Source organism: Prionailurus bengalensis, chromosome E3, assembly GCF_016509475.1.
Source record: "Prionailurus bengalensis isolate Pbe53 chromosome E3, Fcat_Pben_1.1_paternal_pri, whole genome shotgun sequence".
Classification (NCBI taxonomy): Eukaryota; Metazoa; Chordata; class Mammalia; order Carnivora; family Felidae; genus Prionailurus; species Prionailurus bengalensis.
The window spans coordinates 6,103,272-6,125,185 of NC_057357.1; the positions used below are offsets into that span (position 1 = coordinate 6,103,272).

The window sequence follows — 21,914 nt, forward strand, 5'->3', positions numbered from 1 at the left end:
AGATTTTTAAATAGATGATTTTTTTTAACCCAAAATTAATAGCCTCACTTCTTCGCATGACAGTATTACTGAGATTTATAAGTTGGAAAAACTGTGTGTGTGCAGTTTGTGCATTAAAAGCTGCACAAACACGGTTTTTATGAATACTAATTTTTATGTGAAAAGTTCCTGTAAACATGTTTTTTTAAAAAACTGGGTTTTGATTGATTTCTTTGCATCGCCTCAGTTTTCAGAACGTGAAAACATTAAGATCGGGCACGGAAAGGTGGGAGTACATCGAGATAAACCCCCAGTTCGTTCAGACAGTATTTTCAGCCAGCAAAATTAAAACGGGCAGTAACCATTGTGGATTTTTGTTCTAATTCCAAAGTGTGATTTGAATATTCCTCTTGTTGGCAGTGGTAGTCAATTACAAAGGAAAATTAATAAACTTGATATATTAGCTTTCGTTGGATTATATCAGAGTAGCCCCCAGTCTCAGCGACTGCTGAGAGCAGAGTGGTTCTCACTGATCTTGTACGTCAGCTCTGTTCCAGGCTGTATTCAGCTTCACTCTAGGATCAGTGTATTTTATATTCTCTGTAGGTGCTGGGAGGGGGAGGATGCATATTCTGGTACATTCTGTGCAAGTGTATCTGTATAGGTCTTCTGGGTCAAGCATATGAGGTGGTTCAAATCTCCTGCATCCTTCTGATTTAGGAGGGCATTGATAGAGGAGTCTGAGTCTGTTTTCTATCAGTTATTAAGAGGCATAGTAGAATCTGCTCCGATTACAGATTTTCCTTATAATTCTAGTTGTATTTGCTTTGAATGTTGTGTCAAGGATACAAACTTAGAATTGATGCAATGTCTTGTAATTTTAAGCTTTCACTATTATGAAGGGACTCTTCATAAGATTAAAAGCATTACTGAGGATTAAGTCTGTGCTTTACTGATATTAATATAGTTATCCCAGCCTTTTTTGGTTAGAATTTGCCTGGTGTGTCTAAGTCCTTTGGTTTACATCACCTGAAAATAGCTTATCGTTAAAATTTTGTTAATCTGTCAGTCTTGATCACTTACCATGGAACATGTGGTCCGTTTATGTTTATTGCATTTATGAGATAGTTGGAATTTTGATGTACCTATTTTGTATTATTTTTCCTACCTACTTGTTTCAGTTTTTCTGTTTTGCTTTTCTGCTAGCCTTCTTTTGGATTCTTGGTGGGTTTTTTTGGGGGGGTGGGGGTGGTGGTTGGTTCAGTTTTTCGCACCTACTAGTTTGGATTTTAGATACTGTTCTTAGTTTTTGGTACGATGACACTAGAAGTTACAATATGCGTATGTAATTTGACTAAGTCTAAAATTAATATTTTAACCCTCCCCCAAAGAAGCTGGGACCTCATAGAGCTTTCCCTCCATGTGAGGAAAACTGAAATCCCATTTGCTTTTTTGTCCCAAGCCCACATTTTCTCTGAACATCAAGGGTGCTTCTTTGTTGAACACCTGCTATTGGAAGACGGATTCCCACATGGATCCATGGATCCGGAGGGAGAGTTCGGTCACTGTCCTCTAGGCCTCCTTGGTAGTGAGAGCAGACATGTGATCGTGGTTATTTAGCCCGATAAACCTTTGAATGGAGGCGTGAGAACTAAGACGACGACGTACTCGATGACATTCCTGATTATTTTATTGCATTTACGTTTTGTTTTATCTCAATGTTATCAGTCATAATGTTTATGACCCTCGGCTATTACAACATGAGAACTGCTCCTTTTAGTCTGGCTCAGGCTAACTGATGTGACGGGTGATTCTTGTGCGGACAGCGTTTGAGAAGCCCTATGGACTAGTGTCTCTGTGTGAGGAGACAAGTCTGCAGTCAGAGTTGTAGTTTTCTGAGACACTCTATGGTGGTTCTTTTGGGTCCCTAAGCTCTTGATATTTTTTCTAAATAACAATCAAAACACTCTTCCTGATCAAACACAACAAAATGCGGCAGGGAGCATATCTACTTGAAATACCACAATTCTCGTAATTATAAAACTATCTCAGGGCGCCTGGGTGGCTCAGTCGATTAAGTGTCTGTCCCTTGGTTTTTGGCTCAGGTCATGATCTCGCGGATTGTGGGTTCGAGCCCCCCGTCAGGCTCTGTGCTGACAGTGTGGAGCCTGCTTGGGGTTTTCTCTCTCTCCCTGTCTGCCCCGTCTATTCCTGGAAGTTTTATTAGACATTATTGTTTTTCCTGGAATGGTAAAAGCTTCTGGATGCTCACCTTTTGTTGTCTTCTAAATGGTTCAGGCGATGGGTTTCGTTTTAGTGCTATTCTAATTCATTTTTTCACAAAGCTGCTTGCTCTTTTTGGGAGTAGTAGTTTAACCTACTTTATAAAGAAACTGAAACATTACAAAGCACACAAACAGCTCCTTTACAATTACTATAAAAAAGTCAGAATTGACAAGATTCAAGAGTATTCTTTGTATCTTTGTCATTATACATTTTTTAAAATGTTTATTTTTGAGAGAGAGCGAGAGAGAGAGCGCGAACGAGCATGAGCAGGGGAGGGAAAGAGAGAGAGAGGAGACACAGAATCCGAAGCAGGCTCCAGGCTCCAAGCTGTCAGCACAGAGCCTGACGCGGGGCTCAAACCCATGAACTGTGAGCTCATGGCCTGAGCCAAAGTCGGACGCTTAATCGACTGAGCCACCCAGGTGCCCCTTATGTAAATATAATAAATACATGCTTTTTGTTAACATTCTTTTTATATGGTTTTTACCCAGGACATTTAGGTCTCACATATTTAAATGCATATTCTCCAAGTACTTATTAGACTGAGTATGCAGAGAATATTAACTTACCTAAAGTTGTACTGGTTTCCGTATTTTGGGGTGAGGATTATGCATATAGCCCTCCACAATTAACAAATAAAACTTTTTTTTTTTTTAAATTTTGTACACCCGTTCAACAAATACGACTCCTTGAAACATTTTATGTGAACCTCCTAAGTCGTCATGGGAGAATGTTCACTCCTGTAGCTAGATGTTTGGAAAGAGCTCCTCACCCCCACCAACAGCTTTCATTGGTGGTGCAGAGCTAATAGCTATTTTTAATTTAAGTGCACTGCCCAGCGGTACATTGATCAACAACAAAACCTTGAAAGCAATCATTGTTTCTCAAAAAATTACAAGAGTTACCATACGACCCAGCAGTTTCACTTGGAGGGGCATATATCCAAAATCACGGAAAGCAGTATCTCAAAGAGATGTTCACACGCCCCTGTTTATAGCGGCATGATTCGCAGTAGCCAAAAGGTAGAAGCCCTTCAAGAGTCCATTGGTGGATGAGTAAGTAAACAAAATCGAGTCTATACCGTGGAGTATTACTGAGTCTTAAAAAGGAAGGAAATGCTAACACCTCCAACATGGATGAACCTTGAGGGCATGATCAGTGAGATAAGCCAAACCACTGGCAGAGGATCCTGCGTGGCTCCACCTATGGAGCATCTACAGCAGTCAGACTCACAGGGACCGAGAGTGGGATGGTGGTTGCCGGGGACTGAGTTGGGAGAGATGGGGAGTGTGCTTAATGGGGACACAGTCTCAGTTTGGGAAGATGAAGAGTTCTGGAGAAGGACGGTGGTGACGGTGGCGCCGCAGCGTGAATGCTCTTAATGCCCCTGAACTGTGCGCTTACCAGAGGTTAAGATGGTAGTGTTACGTTACCAGTTTTTACCACACACGTGCAAATCGATGACTACTTACTGTTATTTAAGGTGCCATCCCAGCTGGTCCCCGTGCTAGCAGGATGCTAGGAAGTGCTCCGAGTGCCCAGTCTCCTGTCCAAGTAGAGGCTGTTGACCCAGGGAACCCTCCACCTTGCCTAGCAGCGAGGGTCACGTTTGTGTCATTGGACAGTTTCGGGCTCGTCACCTCTGGGCCCTGCTAAGCTTCAGAGGGAGCGGGGTCACCAGCTCTGAAGTCCGTCTGCCCAGGCTCAGTGTGTGCAGTGGCTCCGTGGCAGGAATGGTCAGGTAGCATCATCCCGGTGAACCAGAGAGGGCACCCGCCTGCGGGGATGTCCCCCTGACACACCAAAGCCTCGCTTCAGTGCTGAGCCCTGCTCCCGGCCTGGATGCCCCACAGCCCTCCCAGAAATAGGCCATCCAGAGCAGAGGGGCGTCACCTGAAGCAAAACCGCCCACTGGCAAGGATCCAGAGGACAGAGGGTAATAGCTTGGGCTTGGTCATAAGCAGCTGCGGCCACAGTGAAAGGAGCCACTATCTTCACATGTTCTTAGTAGGTCAAGAGCTATTGAATGAACATTGGCCTTTCAGTCGTCATCGGGCGGTGATCATACGCAACGATAACATCTTTTAAATAGAAAGGAGAGGATATTTTTGCACTTAAGTCATTCTGGTGATGTGGAATTACCGGTCTGTTGTTGAAAAAGCACTTTATCTTAGACTTTTTATGAAAGAAAACGAAGAGAGAGCGAGTCTGGTAGCTGGACTGTAGCCACCAGTTTGGAACGCTCATGGTGCCGTGCTCAGGGAAGGAGCGATGATTGCGGGGTGCTGTCTCCGGCTTTCTGCCATGGAAGGTGCACACCGCTCGCTCGCTCGTGTCCAGGCAAGGAGACTGCTTTTGGGTAGGGACCGCTCATTCAACAGAAGCGTACCAGGCACCAGCTGGGTACGAGGAGCTGTGCCCGGCGCCCTGGGGAACACAGGCGGGTCACCCGGGTCCCTGTGTTTCCTACCTGGAGAGCCAGGCTGGCCCGCCTTCAGATGCTCATCCTGCCACTCGTGTGTCACTCTGGAAAGTTACCTGACCTCTTTAAGTCCCAGTTTAGGCCTCTGTAAAATGGGGATAATGCCACCTACCCCGTAGACCACCCTGACCATTAATAAGCTGGCAAAGTAAGTTTTGGAGCACATGGTAAGTACTCAAGACATAGGAGCTATTTCTATTCATATTTAGTTACTTAAATTGATCGCAGTTAGTGATTGAGTAAAGGTCTGAGTAGTGTGTGTTGAAGTATGGCAGTTCTGGGCACCTGGCTGGCCCAGTCGGGAGAGCATGCAACTCCTGCTCTCAGGGCCATGAGTTCAAACCCCAACATTGGGTGTAGAGCTTACTTTTACCAAAAAAAAAAAAAAAAAAAAAAAAAAAAAAGGGAGAAGTGTAGCAGTTCTAACTGGGATCATTGGAGAAGGCTAACTTTGGAGAAGGAGTTTGCTCAGCACGCAAGAGCAGTTGGATAGACCTCCTAGCGGGAATAGCCCCTCAGTCATTGTCCCCCTGGGGAGCCGGGGACACGCAAGTCCTGGTGAGAGAGGCAGGCTGATGTCTGCTGGAAAAGATGAGCTGAAAGGGTGAAAAGCAGAGACTGGCCACTCTGGAGCCCAGACCGAGGGCCGAGGTGGCAGAGAGAGGAGTGCAGGTTACACGTTGCTCTGTCTTAATCTTTCTGAAGATTCATCCGTTTCTTTGACTCTTGTCACCTGACTCTGAAGCAAGAGACAGTATTTTCTTTGCGAGGGAGCGTTCTTTTTGGCTTTCTGATCGCCGATAAAGCAGAGGACGAGTTTCTGAAAGGAATTAGCAGTAGCCACATGAGAATGGGAAAGAAGTCCGTTTGGGGTTCTCGATGTGCTGCATGTTCCTCTGTGGGGCTTGCTTTAGTCCGCCTCTTGTCAGGAGTCAGGGCCGCTTAGAATCATGGGCTCTTAGAGCCGAAGGAACCTTGGTCATGCCCACCAAGAGGCCTAAGGAAGGGATAGCTCTAGCCGGTCTGTGCCGGACCTTGTGCTGGGGACGGGGTATCCGTTACTCACTTCGTGGGTGTTGAGAGCCCTTGTGAGGTGGGGTGGCAGGAGCTCCATTTTACAGATACGGAAACTGAGGCTGAGGGAGATGAAGGTGCTCATTGAAGCGCCAAACCCAGGCTTCAGCACCAGGCTTTCTGTTCTTCTTTATTTGGTTAATTGGCTTGCCTCAGGTCACATGATTACCAGTGGCAAAGTAGGGATTTTAATTTATGGCTTAACGTTATTCTGTGTGTTTCTATACCACGTGGTTTAACGGCTGTACATGTTTTTTCCACCAGAGGGGAACCTGCACTTTAGAACTGTCCTTTCGTACAGAAGATGCCTAGTTAATGGGCTTAGTCTAATGTCTTAGTTACAAATGTGTTCATCAAGTAAGCCCATGCACGGGGAGCCTTCTAGGTGCTGGGCAGACAAAGATGAATGACATGTCCCTGCCCCCACAGAGCTCATGAAGAAGAGAGGGTGTGGGGTAACAGTGGAACAGAGGCGCGTGTGACAGGGCCCCTGGCCAGAGGCAGCAGAGAGGACGACGATGCAGCATGATCAGGCTTGACAGCGAGGGTGTCCCCGGGCCCTGCTGGTGGCCTCTCCCTTCCTCACGCCTGGCTGCCACCCTGGGCTTTGGTGAAAGTAGGCCTTGCCCGGGACTTGGCGATGGGTTGGACGTCTAGAGACAGAGCGGACTCGAGGACGAGGCCTTCGGTTTTGGTCTCACCCACCGGGAGGATGGTGATGCCATTTCCCGAGACGGAGCAGGTTGTCCGAGGTCTGCATCAGACCAGCTCGACTCGAGGTGCCTCGGAAGGCATCCAGGAGAGGGCGTCAAGTCAGCAGTTGGGAAGATGAGTCTGGGGCTCGGGAGGAAAGCCTCAGGAGGGCTTTGAGCCTGAGAAGTGCATTAGAGATGATTTTTAAAGCCTTGGGGTGGGTAGAGTCGCCCGAGAATGAGTGTCCACAGTGGCAGGATGGATAGAGCCCTGGGCTGTGCCAACACTTGCTGATGAGCGAGGGGAGGAGGGGCCAGCACAGGGGCCTGGAAAAGGCATGCCAGTGAGCTAGGAGGAGACCGGGAAGGGGGGGGGGGGAGGGGGGAGGGATGGCTCTACCCTGGCAGTGCTGGTGAGGGGCGGTGGGGGGGGGGGGCGGGCAGCAGCGGCGGAGCATGGGGGAGGCGTGGGGACGTGGGGACAGGGTCATGAGGGAGTGGGATCCCGGGAGGTGGGCCAGCCGGTGCAGACCAGGCTTCAGAGTGCATGTGCGAAGGGGGAAGGGGAGAAGGGGGAATGGGACGGCCGGGGCAGGAGGAGTGTGGAGGCAGAGGGAGGCTTGTTTGGTTCCTGGTTGGACCGACCTGAGGGGTGTCTGAGCGTGTGAGCACAGGGGTGAGTAATCCGTAACAACGGCACTTGGTGCGTCAGGGGATGGACGCCGGCAGGTGAGGGCTCAGGGCCGAGGAAGCAGCCTCTGGCGGGTGGGGACACGGCAGGACGGGTACTGGGGCGTTGGCTTCGTGTGGACATTTCCTTCCGTCAGCGGGGGCCGAGTATGTGGCTGTTTATGCCGGTCTTGCACCCTTTCGTTCCAGTTTCGTTTAAAAATCATAAATTCTCCCCCAAAGTCCTCCTGTTAAAAGTATAAGAGACTGTAATTTTCCACTCCTAGAACTCCTCTCTGGTTGCGTTTTCACATTGTGATGAAATGAATTCATCGTTCCCGGTGCCCCCAAGAAAGCTGCGTACGCCCTCCTGGTGGCTCGGGCTGGAATTTAAGAGGACACTAGTGCGCCTCTGTCTGAAGGTCTGCGGGCCACGCTCGGTGCGGTGCGTGAAGTCCTTCCCGGCCCCGGCTCCGCGCAGTCCTGAGTGCGGCGCTTTGCTGCCACCTAGTGTCACACGTTCTTCTTTTCCAGGCTTTCTGGGAGGGTTTGGGGGAGGATCTGAGAACTTTTTAAGACTTGGATAAAGGGAACGATTTTAATTCAGAATATATTGCTGTTCTTGGTGGGTTTTTCTTTAAATAAGGGACCAAAGTAATAATCCCTGTCTGCTCACCAAGTACCACGCAAACATAAATAAAGTAAACCTGGCGTCTCAATACGGTTTTGTCTGTTTTGGATAGAATGAATCCAGTTTTGGTATTTATTTAATAGAAACATTTTTACCGTAATTAAAGATTTTACGCTGATTTTTCTTCTCAATGGTGGCACCAGGAGAGCCGACGGTCTTTCTAGAACATAGAACCAACCCTGGGTCCTGCACAAACCACCGCGAGTCCCATCGGGCTCCTCCGTAATCATTGGTGTCAGCTCCTCACGCAGCTTAGAGGTGTGTTTGCCAGCGTTTTGCTAACTGCTGACTTTGTCCCCCGGGCTGGGGGTTGGGGTCGCGAGAGGCCAAGCTGGAAACATTAGGGGCGGTAACATTCTTAAGCAAAATCCCCTTGTGCTTGTTGTGCATCTTCTGGTGAGATTTGGGGGGTGAATTACTGCGGAGAGAAGACACCTTGAGCACCGTGGATGGTGATGGATGGTCCAGCTGCCGCTTGAACAACATGGGTTTGAGCCGGGCAGGTCCCACACGTAGAGTTTTCCCGACAAATACAGGCCAGTGCTGTAAATATATTTTCTCCACACTTTGTTTTTTCTGGCCTAATTTATTATAAGAATATAGTCTATAATATATGCCACATAAAAATATGTGTTAAGCAACTCTTTGTTATCAGTAAGGCTTCTGGTCAACCACAGGTTGCTAGTGGTTGAGTTTTTGGAGAGTCTGAAGTTCTGTGTGGATTTTCCACCGCTCGGGGGTCGGTGCCCCAACCCCGTCATTGTTCAGGGCTCAACTGCACTTTAGATAACCTTGAAAAATAACTCCACCCACTCTGCCATTCTCCCTTCATGGCCAGAGTCACTTGTGAAGTGTTCACTGTTTGCCAGCAGCTTCTGTTTGTTTTGAGAATTGGCCAGATACAGCACAGCATAATGCTACTTTTGTGTGAGGGTGATTTTTTTCTTAGATGGATATTGCAGGAAAGGGGTTGGACAAATGGATTTAAGTTGCCATTTCACTGGTAATGTAAATAAAAAGCTGTTCATTTTCATATTTAGTTTCCATGTGGGCCACCTTATGAAAATCTCATTAGCCTGTAGGCCTGGAGCTTTTTGCTGGTCTTAGTCTGGATTAATGTATTTGTCATGAGACTCCGTCTTTATTCCCACCCACTCCAACACCGGGTAGAGCCGAGCCTGGGGGAAGGTGGGGTGGGGGTGGGAAGGGGCATGTATTTTTATTTTTGAGAGAGAGCATGCACAAATGGAGGAGGGACAGAGAGAGAGGGAGACAGAATCCGAAGCAGGCTCCATGCTGTCAGTGCAACGCCCGACGCGGGCCTCGAACCCACAAATCACGAGATCATGACCTCAGCCGAAGTCGAATCCTTAACCGATCTAGTCTCCCAGGCTCTCTGGGACATGTGTTATTCAAAGGCAAGAAGGGTCTCTTCCTCTCCTGGAGCGGCTTGTGATTCCAGCGTCACGTCTGGGAGGAAATAAGAGGTAGGACATACGGGTCCCGAGGGCACGAAACTGCTTCCCTGGCAGAGCAGTCCCATTAAGTTTGGGGGGATCCGACAAATGCATGTGGCTGACATGAAGTTATTGTACATTCATTCTTATAAAGTAAATTGATTTGATCTGCAACCCTAAGTGGATTTTCTTGACAGGTTGGTAAAACTAAACAGTAGAGCTACGGCCCCACCGTTTATTGGCTGTGGCCTCGTGGAGATTTCTTAACCTCCTTGAGCCTCAGTTCCACAGCCAGGAAATGTTTCAAATTGCGGGAATTATTCGAGGCAGCAGGTGTAGACACTCCCAGCACGGTGCTTGGCACACTGCTCAGAAGTTCCGGTGGCAGTAATTATTAATTTCAACATTATCATTCACATAAAAACCACTGAGACTGGGAACGAAAGCCTTTAGATGTTGCAGCGGGCCTAGAATTTACACTGCGGTGTGCAGTTAAAGGTAGGCAAACGTTTGTCATGGAATATTGTGTTCTAAGGTTTTACTCTGGGTAGAATTGGATAAATTTGCTCTTTTCCTGACAGTTGCAAGAAATGCATTCTGTTCTTTAGTTGGTTACCTTCCTCAGGAGTCGTTACTTGACCCAGGTATAATGACAATCGAAAGCTATTGGCTTGCTTTCTAAATTTTGTTAACTGTTTATATAAAGCTTTAGTTGGGAATTAAGTCCGATCAATAAATATTTACTCGTGGTGATAAGGAGAATGTGGAAGATTTTATTTCCTTAAACGTGTATTCCCCAAAACATACAGTCCTAAATTTAAGTCCTGAAAGAGGGATGCCTGCTTGGGGGGCTCAGTCTGTTAAGTGTCTGACTTCGGCTCAGGTCATGATCTGGCAGTTTGTGAGTTCGAGCCCCACATCGGGCTCTGTGCTGACACCTCAGAGCCTGGAGCCTGTTTCAGATTCTCTGTGCGTCTCTCTTTCTGCCCCTCCCTTGGTCATACTCTTGTCTCTCTCTGTCTGTCTCTCTCAAAAATAAACATTAAAAAAATTTTTTTAATAATAAAGTCCTGAAAAAGAGGCAGAGTAACACAGGGCAGTCCGGCAGGGATACCTGGAGGGCCTGGCGTTGCGGTGGATGTGCCTCAGGAGGCGTCCGGTGTGAGTTTGTTCATTTTCCTGTCCGCGCTGCCAGACTCTGAATAGGCTTAGTAACTTTATGCGTTTTTCTGGAGGGAACATTTTCCGGAATGTTCTTTCTCCGAGCGGTCTCGGGGCCACACCGGGCCCTGGGGGAGCTGGCAGAGACTGGGCCAGCACTCAGAATGCTTTCCCCCCCTCCCCCGGCCGGTCTTCTTTCGTTCTCTCCCTCTCTGTCGCTCTCGAGTGCTCTGGCAGTAGCCTTTGTGACCTGTTGTCTGGCCGTGTGTGTCCTAGAATCCTTACAGGCAGTGCACATGTGGCACCATTTATTCTACTCTCCGTATCATCTCAGTTACCTGGAAATTTCTGTACCTCTGCACTTAGTTTAGATTGTGCATCACTGAGAAATTATCTAAGTTTTACTGTTTGGTTTTACGTGTGTTCATCTAAACTGATAGTTTATTTAAAGATAAACTAACGTTTGGTTAGACCGATCCTAAAAGATGATAGTGTTTTCTATACTTTTAAAGTATTTGGGTGGAATTACTCTTTGTAACTTGGAACTTGCTCTTTATTAAGGTCCAATCTTTGTGAGTTCTAATAAATAATAGTGGACACGGGCAGAGGCACGTGTGTGGTCGCCAGCGTGTTCGCCTCGTCCCCTCTGGAAACTGACCTGCGCTGCCTTTTGCAGGGTGACCTAAAAGCTTACCTGCGCAACGAGCAAGAGCACGTGAGGGGGGACTCGCAGACCATGCTGCTGCAGCGGATGGCCTGCGAGATCGCGGCGGGCCTGGCCGCCATGCACAAGCTGCACTTCCTGCACAGGTGGGTCCGTCCGTCGGCGCCCCGCTCACCGCCCGGGCTGCGCCGTCCGCGTGACGGTTCCGGAGAGTACTTGGAGGGTGTGTAAGCAGAAGCTGTCCGGGACGCCCCGGGTCAGAGCGAGGGTAGAGCTGGGCTTCGGTCAGACCGGAACCGGGGAACAGGATGTCCGCATACAGCCTGAGGTCCGGAGACCATTTCCAGAATTTCAGAGAATGTAAAAAATTGCACATCGCTCAGCGGGGGGCAGACGGCGTCCGTCTCCCCACTGACGTCTCTCTGCGCTCCCCTGTCATGTCAGCTTCGGGCTGTGGTCCTGATTGTGCGATTTCAGGGTGGGTCCCGCTGCCCATCCCTGGGAGGGGAGGGGAGGGTCTGCTAGGCCAGCATCGTCTGTTTGTAGAGGGTCACAACAGGGGTGCCAGTGCTCTGAGAGGCCTGCCCTCCCACCTCAGCCCCCCGTCCCCGGGCTGGGTTATAGGTGGTCAGGGGGTGTGCGTGAGCAGCAGTCAGTATAATGTATCTGTGCCGAAACCTTCCTGGTCCCACTTGAATAGCCACAGCTCTTTGGAGCACATTGTGTTTGGCTCAGACCATTGATGTAATTTTTGTAATTAATGTTTTGTAAAAAAGGGCTTTGAGTCCTATCGGAGATGATGGTTCTCTGAACCCAAAAGCAGATTGCTGCTTATTCTTCTCTAGCCTTCTGAGCTCTGATTTACATTTAAAATATGTTTGAGGGGCACCTGAGTGGCCCAGTTGGTTGAGCGTCCAGCTCTTTTTTCTTCTTTTAACTTTTTTAAAAAAATGTTTACGTATTTATGAAAGAGAGACAGAGCACAACAGGGGAGGGGCAAAAAGAAAGACACAGAATCCGAAGCAGGCTCCAGGCTCTGAGCTGTCAGCACAGAGCCCCATGTGGGGCTCGAGCTCATGAATGGTGAGATCATGATCTGAGCCGAAGTTGGTCGCGTAACCGACCGAGCCACCCAGGCACCCCTGGTGTCCGACTCTTGATTGCGGCTCAGGTCACAATCTCGAGGTTCGTGAGTTCAAGCCCCACATTGGGCTCCACGCTGATAGTGTGGAGCCTGCTTGGGATTCTCTGTCCCTCTCTCTTTCTCTCTCTGCCTTTCCCTGGCTCTCTCTCAAAATAAATAAACTTTGAATATATAAATAAAAAATAAAAATATGTTTGAAATTATTTCTCAGGTCTCCTGGGAAACCAGCTTCTCTTTAGTTTTTTGGGGTTTTTTTGTTTGTTTTTTTTTTACATTTTATTTATTTTTGAGAGAGAGAGAGACAGAGCACAAATGGGGGAGAGGCAGAGAGAGAGAGGGAGACATAGAATGCGAAGCAGGCTCCAGTCTCTTGAGCTGTCAGCACAGAGCCTGATGTGGGACTCGAACTCACAAACCGTGAGATCATGACCTGAGCCGACGTCGGACGCTTAACCAACTGAGCCACCCAGGCGCCGCTCTTCAGTTGACTTTAATTAGATAATTTAACACTTAACAATCCAAAGCCCTGAAAAGGCACACCTGTGTGTTTTGACTTTAAGGGCTATGAAGTATTCTATTTTTTAAGAGGTAGGTTTCATAGGAATATATTTATAGTATGATGCCATTTTTTTTTTTAAATAAGAAAACACCTGCTTGTATGTTTAGAGCTGTGTATGCGTGCGTGCGTGAGAACAGACGTGGAAAAGTACCCTGTCACATTCTCAACATTATTCAGGGTAGGAAAGAAAGAAAATTATTAACATTTTTCTTATACATCTATATCTTATTTGGCATGCATAGTGAGTGAATCATTCTGATAAAGGGCTTTATAAAAGACCCCAGAGATTATGGGGTTCTTCAAGCCCAAGGCAGAATCCCTTATACAAAACTTCGAAATGTAAATGGTCTATTTGCTTCATGACAGAGAAATCTTATATTTCGTATCTTTAATATCTTATAGCAGGTTAATACCCAGCATATTTGTATTGTTAATCTTTTGTAAGTCACAGCAGATTAATCCCTAAAAGCTGGTTTAGGAATTTTTAGATCTCGGAAGATGGAGCATTTGGAGAGAGTATCATGTCAGAGTCAGCAGCACAAAGGTCTCAGAGGCAGCTGGAAATGGCATTTAAAGCCCAAGTACGTCCCTACTGCTGTATATTAAAAATTGGCAAAGACCTCAAAAAATTGGCAACCCATGAGTTGAGGGTTTTTTTTTTTTTTTTTAATGTTTATTTATTTTGAGAGACAGAACATGCACACGTATGAGAAGGGAAGGCAAACAGAAGGAGAGAGAATCTCAAGCAGGCTCCACACTCTGCATGGAGCTCAACTTGGGCCTCATCTCACAACTGTGAGCTTGTGACCTGAGCCGAAATCCAGAGTTGGATGCTTAACCCACTGGGCCACCCAGGTGCCCCTTCCTGTGAGTCCCTATAGGTTGAAGTCCTACTTGATTTAGGCTTTTGTGAACTTCAGAACAAATACAGGTGACGAATTAAATCACATTTATGTTTGGATGTCATCCAGGCACAAAAACTCAAGGTGAAGAATATTTAAATTGTTAGCAACCCCCCTCTCTCTTTAAGTAGCCATATTTTAATTAATTAATTTATTATTATGTTTTTGGTGGTAGCAAACTGTATAGCATATTTTTAAATTGGAATTCGGAATATTCATTGGCTGACTTAAAGTCAGGTTTCTGTGTTGGTTGAAAATAGAATAGCCCACATGTCCAACTAAAAGCTGTCAGCTATGTTTGGAAACTGATCTAGTAAAGCACCCGCAATTAAATTTTATTTTTGCTTATTGTTTAAGAGGAGACTTATGCCTGGGTCTTAGGTAGCCTCCATCTCCGAAGCTTACATGTGACATCCGTGAAGGCCATGTCAACAGCAGAAGCTGCCAGCGGGTTACGTTCCACACCATTCCGCCACTCTGGCCGAGAGCCTGGGACTTCCCGTCCCCTGCCCGTCAGGCTTCCTGAGCCGCTCCAGTGAGATGCCACAGGTCACCACCATGAGCTAAGTGCACAGAGGTTCTAGTGAGTAGCCTGGGCCTCATGGTGCCTCAGGTAGCTGAGGGATGGAGTACCTGGATCGTTCGTGAGCCTTCTTAGGATTTTCCTGGTTTATTTATATTTTTTGAAGTTTATTTATTTATTTATTTTGAGAGAGAGAGAGAGAGAGAGTGCGAGAATCTCAAACAGGGATAGTGCTGATAGTGCAATGGGGTTCAAACTCCCGAACTGTGAGATCACGACCTGAGCCGAAACCAAGAGTCGGACGCTTAACTGACTGAGCCCCCCAGACACCCCAGGATTTTCCCTGTTTTAAAGTTAAGGTTACCTTCTGCTGAGAAACACTGAGGTTCTCCGGCTCTCAGAGTGTGGGTATCCAGGGTTGCAGGAGCATGATAGATAAACACTAGGGTTAGGTTCTGTTTTACATTAGTTTTTCTTAAATTGTACTGTGGGTGTTCACACTGGTAAAGATTAGAAAGTCTGGTTACTAATCGGCTTGTGCTGCACAGCTGGCATGAGCAGATCTTTCAGCTGGTGTGTTATTAGGAGATTTCATTAATTTGTGTGCATGTAAATCTTCAAATTTTATCTTTTCAAATTCCTTCTAATGTTTCGTATTCTAAAGATTAGTCTTTAAGGAAAAAAAATTTCGTATGGCAATAAATATGATTGCTGTAATTCTTTTGATTATTTTATTTTACTTTTGAAGATCTAATTGGCTTTATTAAATTATTCATGAATTGGGCAGCCCCCATCCAGCAAGTCAAGGGGGGGCTCTCCCTAATTGATAATCTTCTATCAAAGCCACCTGTAGCATCTGGCCCTTAGTGGTGTTAAATGAAAAGAAGACACAATTGTACTGTCACTTTGCTTTTATGATGCAAATCTAAGGATTTTCCTTATACAGGCTGTGGAATCTGGCTTGAGCTACAAGTCTGCAGACACTTGACCAGTAATGAGGGCCCCAGGCACAGGGCCTCACCTCTTCTAGCCTCGTGTTCTTCACTCATAAGATCCTGGTCATAGAGCAGAGCTGGGGTTCAAAACCAGAGCTGGGGGCTCCGAGGCCCACACTCTGAGCCAGTGAACTACCCTAAGCACTCACTGGGCACCCTTTTTTACTGGTAGCAAGATACTAGTTTCTTTAAAAAACAAAATCAATAAGAATTTAGCTTGCTTATAGATATACTAAAGTATACCTGGAAGTGAGGCCAGAAAACCCATCCCATTTTTACCAGTGCCACAAAACTATTTGTTATCATTCATTATAAATTACTTGGGAATAATTTATGTGAGAAAGACACAGGACTGCGTGGAGACAGCTATGCAGTCTTACTGAAGGACGTAAAATACGCGAGCAGATGGAGAGATGTGCCCCGTTTTATGGTGGGAAGGCAGGCAGCACAAAGATGTCCGTCAACTCAAAATTGAGAAGTAAGCTTCAAAAACAATGCCAGTAAGAATCCTCACACGATTTTGGAGGGGGGGTGAAATTATCTTCAGCTTTATATGGAAAAATAAATGTCTAGAAGAGCCAGTGAAGTATGAAAAAGAGGTGAATTGGGGCAGCAAGGGAGGCTTGCTTTACGAGGTATCAGAACTCAAAGTCAGCCACTGAGATAGAGATCAGGACGGTTTCGATGGAGAAACAGGTAAGTGGACAGTGGCCAGTATGAGGAGCAAGTTCATGTATGGCAAAGTGATGTTCCTGTCACTGGGGAAAAGGTGGCTTCCCTATCCAATGTGGGCATAGGTCGCTACCTATCGGTGAAAGTACTGGACCTCTGCACCACCCTGTATATAAAAATAAAGACGTAAGAAATAAAGGTGATTCCGGCAAAATTCCAGAAGGCTGTGGGTATGTGTTACCGAGGGATGAGCAAGACCTCCTGTCTGGGAAGGTCTTCCTTTCCTGAGGTAGGAAGCCTGGGAGTTGTAAAATAAAGGATAGATACTACATCAGAGGCTGACTGTTCTCTGCAAATGAAATATTTTGTGTGGCAACAGACACCGCGACAAAGTCCGTGGACGACACACCTGCGAAGATGTAGCTGCCAACGCAAGGAGCGGCCCGGGGGGCGAACGTTCACGATACACAGCGGGCCTCAGAATTGGCGAGAGAACATCGACCCCTAGAAAGACGGGCAGAGACAGGGCCGGGCCAGCGGACGGGAGGATGATCACATTCAGTAGCTAGGGACACGCAGGTCAAAGTCACAGAACCTCAGAACTAAAGGAGCCCCTGCGTCTGTTGCTGGTAGGGATGTGGGGGAGTTTCCTGAATTGCGTGTAAATCATTACAAATTTTGAAGAGCTTTCAGGGCGGGAGCTGTATAATTAGAAATCCACGTTCCCTTTACCCCCTGCTAGACTCACTTCCCTAGGACATGGAAGCCCTGGAACTTAAGGACATGGATGAGAACGATCTGTTACTGCACCGTGTCGTCTGAAGGGGCGGCAAAACAAAACAAAACAAAAAAACCACAACAAAGCAAGCTTCATTGTGGGGAGCGAGAACCCATCTCAGTCCGTCCGGCACTGTGGAAGTACCACGCGGCTACCGGAGGGACAGCTGCTGTGCTGGTGACTCCGAGGGCTTTCCGCATTGTGTGATGTTGTTGAGTAAAAAATGAAAAAAAGCGAGGACGTAGAGAGGTGGGCGTAATGTCGCATAGAGCAAATGCCTTCTTGTGTGTATACTATGTATACGGGAAAAGTACAAAAAGATTATAGCTACCAGTCTGTTGAAACATGTTACCTGGAGGGTGGAGCTGGGGGAGGAACATTTTTTAACGTTTATTTATTTTCAAGAGTGGGGGAGAGGGGCAGAGAGAGAGGGAGACACAGAATCTGAAGCAGGCTCCAGGCTCTGAGCTGTCAGCACAGAGCCTGATGCGGGGCTCGAACTCACTAACGGTGAGATCAGACCTGAGCCGAAGTTGGACGCTTAACCGACCAAGCCACCCAAGCGGCCCCCCCCAAAAATTTTTTTTAATTAAAAAAAAAAATTAAAAAGCTGTGCTTCAGGAAGCCTTAGAAAAAGCCTAGTATTCCAATAACCCAGTTAATGCAAAATGCAGGTATGCTGTGCAGAGAGGGTTAGGGAGGACAGAGCTGGAGGTGGGGGCCGGCCACGCCAGGGAAGCGATGCGCACCGCAGGAGGAGCGTGTGCGAGAAGCAGAGGGAAGGTGAAAGTGGGTGTCTTCGAGGGGAGGGCCACTTTGCCTTGGGACCCTAGGTGTCAGTTTAAAACCATCAGTGCTAAGTAATGTAGTGGATGTTGCATTTTTCTAGATGGTCCTGGGCCTTTTGGGAAAGTCAGTGTTCTGGGACCCATGGTGTAGTGCTGTGTTCTTAAGCCCGCTGGTTTGTCACTTGCTAAAACGTGCACACCTGAAACACGCCGGCCTTCTCTGACCCTGACCTGATGTGGCCTTTTAGCCCCGGCTTGGATTCTGGGAGTTGTGTGATGGGGAGTACCGGCCCCACCGCAGGTCTACTGCGTCTTCGCTCACCTTCTTCGTGATCCTGACGCACCGAGTGTGATGCGGTTGTGTCCGGAAGGCAGTTCGTTGGCAGCTTGGCCCCGCCCTGGTTTGGATGTCTTCAGGACAGGCCCAGAGGATCCCCTGCCTTATGTCAGAGGCCCCTCCTTCTTAAGGACTTTGAGGGGCGCCACCAGGGTGTTGAGGGCAGTCGCTCCACGCTGACCGTCTAGCTGGCTCTGGGGAGTGTCCTCTGTCAGCCCCTCGTTCTCTTCCAGGGGACCGCAGCTCAGGAGGTGGCCGCAGACAAGACTCAGAGGGGCCCTCGCGTGCTCTCTCCGCTTACCCCTCCTCTCCTTACACCTTGCCCTACAGTTCAGCCTCTCCAGCAGCCTCTGCTTCTGCCGTCCAAGGAGGCTGTTGCTCTCTGGGCTCTGCATCTGTGCCGTGGTTTGGGAAGGACCCTCAACGGAAAGCTGGAGCGCATGTGGAGCTCACCTCTGGTATTTGGTTTCTCTTCAGGGTCAGAGCCCTGGGCTGTCCGCTGTGCGGGACCTGAAAACCGCTTCCTTATGTATTTTGTGCAGTCTGGTCATTGTTTCCGGTGAGGGGATGAGCCATAACCAGGGGTGGAGACCCCTAGCAGCCTGACCATCCACCTCAGTGTCAGCTGTGGCCCAGCCCTGGGGAGAGCAGAGAACTGAAGGCTTGGTATGATCCCCGGGCCTCAAAGCCCAGGCCGTCGGTGGTGGACGGCATCCTGGCCAAACCTTTTCCCCAGGGCCCACCCAGCGTTTCACGGTCCAGGTGTTCTGTGTACACGCAGAGCCTGGCGGGTGCCTGGCATGCAGCGGGCGCTCACTAAATGCAGCGTGGTTCAGCTAGCAAGGACTTACCTAGTAAATAGGAGCAAAAGCGGTCAAGACCGTGTCCTGGGTGCCGTTTCAGAACCCGTTTGCTTTCGTCTTGTGCTCGCACCTTTCTGAGCCACATCCTGCAGTTTCTTCAGAACCATGGAATGATTATTTTAACACTTTCACGGCTGCCAGAGGCAGAGCGCTGTGAGCAAAGCAGGGGTTTGGGGCTCAAGTTGTTAATTCAGCGCTCGTCAGAAGATACGCCCCGACCTTTAATACTTCCGACCCTGTCTCTTCTGTGAAGGGATAATCTTTTTCCTGAAGTGCTTTGTCAAGATGACTTAAGATAATGTACGTCACGCCCTAGAAGAATATTCAGTGCGAAGTTTCAGTAACTTTGCTTCCCGTCTGTTACTCTTTTTGTCCGGAGTTGGGCCGTCTCAGGAGAGTGTAGGTAACATAAATAGAGCCATTTTGAAAATGGCTCCGGCCCCACCGAGCTGTTTCCAGTGGAGCAGTCCTTCTGGAGATGGGTTAACACTAGCTCTGGTGTGAGCTGAGAGCAAGCAGCCATGCTTCCTGGTGAACCCGGGTGGGGAACTCCTCAGATCTGTGGGTTCCCGCCTCCCGTGTCGGCCTGCTCCACTCACACAGCAGAGGCGACGGCCGTGGGGACCGAGCCAGACAGAGCCTGTCGGGGCCGGATCGTCTGGCCCCCTCACCACCAGACCTGTTTTTCAACTTGAAGGAGAATACGCTGCGTATGTTTGTATTCCCCGACCCAAAGCAGCCATTGACGTCAAGAATTACCTGTGCCGTTAAGTTACAGCTTTGTGTTTTTCTGGTCTTTTGCTTTGCATACTGTTGGGCTTCAGAGAAGGTTTGTAGCGATTTTGCGTCAAATTAGAGACCTTTCGTATGTAGCTTTATTTTAACCCCTGCGAAAGCTTGTGAGTGTGCGTCCCTGTTTGTTCCTGCGGAAACCGAGGCTCTGATGTGTTAAGTGACCTGCCCCGGGTCGCCTTTGTCTGCCGCTTTTCCCCCTGGGCCGTGTGTGGCTCTGGGTCTGTGTGGGGTGGAGGCAGGGGGCAGGTGTGCAAGCCCCCCCAGCCGCACCCCCGTTTTTGGCCTCATCGCTTCGGTTTCCAGGCGACGAGGAGCGTTTCCCTGAGAACACCGGCCGGGTCGTATTTGAGTGTTAGGATGCCTTTTACAGTGAGAGCCGTGGCCTTTCGCTTCTGTAACTTTTCGTCTTTTCTGTAGCCCTCGAGTCCGATGTGTGTCAGGACCTGCACTGAGCGGGCGTGAGGAGCGGGGAAGCGGAGCGGCCCAGGAGCCGCTCGGACGGACGGCCTGCGGGGAAGGCGCCGAGGCCTCTGCAGGTGCCCCCGCCAGCGTCAGGCGGCACGCACGGGGCCTTGGTGGAATGAGGCACCTGGCTTTTAACTCCGGCCCGAGGAGGGGGACGTGGGGAAGGTTAAGAAGGATCTGTCAACAGAGACTGCGGAAATGCCCGTCAGGGGTGCTCGACACCGAACCTCTGCTGGCGGAACCCACGGCCCTGTCCTGTTGCGGCTGCCGGTCCCGCGCACGGTGCTACCTGCCTGGAGGTGTGTCCGCTTCCCTGCTCTCGAATGGTGTATTGATTCTTCCTCCCTCCTGCCTCCTTCGTTCCAAACAAGGAGACTAATTTTCTTAAGATTGGAAGTTTTGGGGCACCTGGGTGGCTCAGTCGGTTGGATGCCCAGCTTCAGCTCAGGTCGTGATCGCTCCATCTTTGTGAGTTCAAGCCCCGTGTCAGGTTCTCTGCTGTCAGCTCATAGCCCACTTCAGACCCTCAGTCTCCCTCTCTCTGTGCCTCTCTCTCTCTCTCTCTCTCTCTCTCTCTCTCTCTCTCTCAAAAACAAATGAACGTTGAAAAACAAGATGGGAAGTTTCTTGGAGCACCTGGGTAGCTCAGTCGGTTAAATGTCCACCTTTTGATTTTGGCTCAGGTCATGATCTCACAGTTCATGGGATCAAGCCCTGCGTCAGACTGTGTGCTGACAACACAGAGCCCACTTGGGATTCTCTATCTCCTCTCTCTCTCTGCCCCTCACCCACACATGTGCACGCACTCTCTCACCTTCAAAATAAACAAATACTAAAAAAAAAAAAAAAAAAGATTGGGAGTTTCTCCGTTGCTCCCAGACCCCACAGGCCCGAAAGCTTCTGAATGGACACTGAAAATTACCACTAGCAAACATAGCGTAGAGAAGAGTTGAACATAACCCGTTGGAGGTCTCAGTCCGCACCTGTTCATCGAGGACCAGCCGTACGCATGAAACAGCCCTCTGCTTGCTGGCCTGACGTGTTGTCGCTGGCAGTTACTGGTGGGGACGGCCTCTCGCTGGCTCTGCCACCCTAGGGGTGTTCCTTTGCTCCTAGGCCTGCTTCCTCATCTGTAAATAAGGAGCATGATAGCATCCGGCTCAAAGGTTCGTCGTGAAGAGTGTATGTGTTAATACGTGGCTGGAGCTCGGAGAAGTGCCCGTGTAGAGTGAGTGCTTTGCAAATAACAGCCACTGATGTGTGCCTGAATCAGTGCTGCCGTCACCAGCCTCATTAGCGTCCTGTTCCCCACATGGAAGCTTTGAAGATAAGAATGGAATCACTATAGGATTGTCTCCTACGGTCAGAGGAAGACAGACATGTGGAGTTTTGGACCACAGAAATCCAGTTTCTGATAACTTTATGATTTGAAACGAAATTCAGTATGCTTTTCTGTCTTGACTTAGTGGACTTTTTAATTCCTATGCCGAATGATGATTAAAAAGATAAAAAAGATTAAAAGATGATAAAGGGCTTATACCAAAATCCGAAGTGTTGACTCTGTTGTCTGTATGGAAAGTTCCTTCCGAAAAAGCAGTTTTTACTTTTCACTGGGTATGTTTTTGAGCATTAACATGTTCTTAAATCAACGATACAAACGAACTGTTTTAAGCAAGTCCTGAAAATGTGTTCTTTACCTACCTGTGGAGAGGTGAGGTTTGCAAGAAGTAATTTGGAAAGGGCCTCCTTAGAATGCTCACATGTCTTTGAGGAAAAAAAGTTAAAAAGCAAACATTTTTAATAATGTAGATTAACTTTAGGTGCTCGAGGCTGTAACTTTATTCATCTATACTCCTAATAAACAGACTACCGCTAGACTGTTACTCAAGTAATACAAGTTACCGTAAAAAACTATTCAGACAATTTAGTATTTTAGAA

At 48.2% G+C, this 21,914-nt stretch overlaps 1 protein-coding gene across 2 annotated transcripts in view; it reads left to right on the forward strand.

Annotated features, from left to right (window-relative positions):
- The window catches only part of LMTK2 (lemur tyrosine kinase 2), an 80,910-nt gene that overhangs the window by 37,842 nt on the left and 21,154 nt on the right, over positions 1-21,914 (forward strand). For both annotated transcript variants that reach the window (XM_043559664.1, XM_043559665.1), the window contains exon 7: positions 11,168-11,301. In XM_043559664.1, the coding sequence (XP_043415599.1) occupies positions 11,168-11,301 (134 nt within the window). The remainder of the gene's footprint in view (positions 1-11,167; positions 11,302-21,914) is intronic.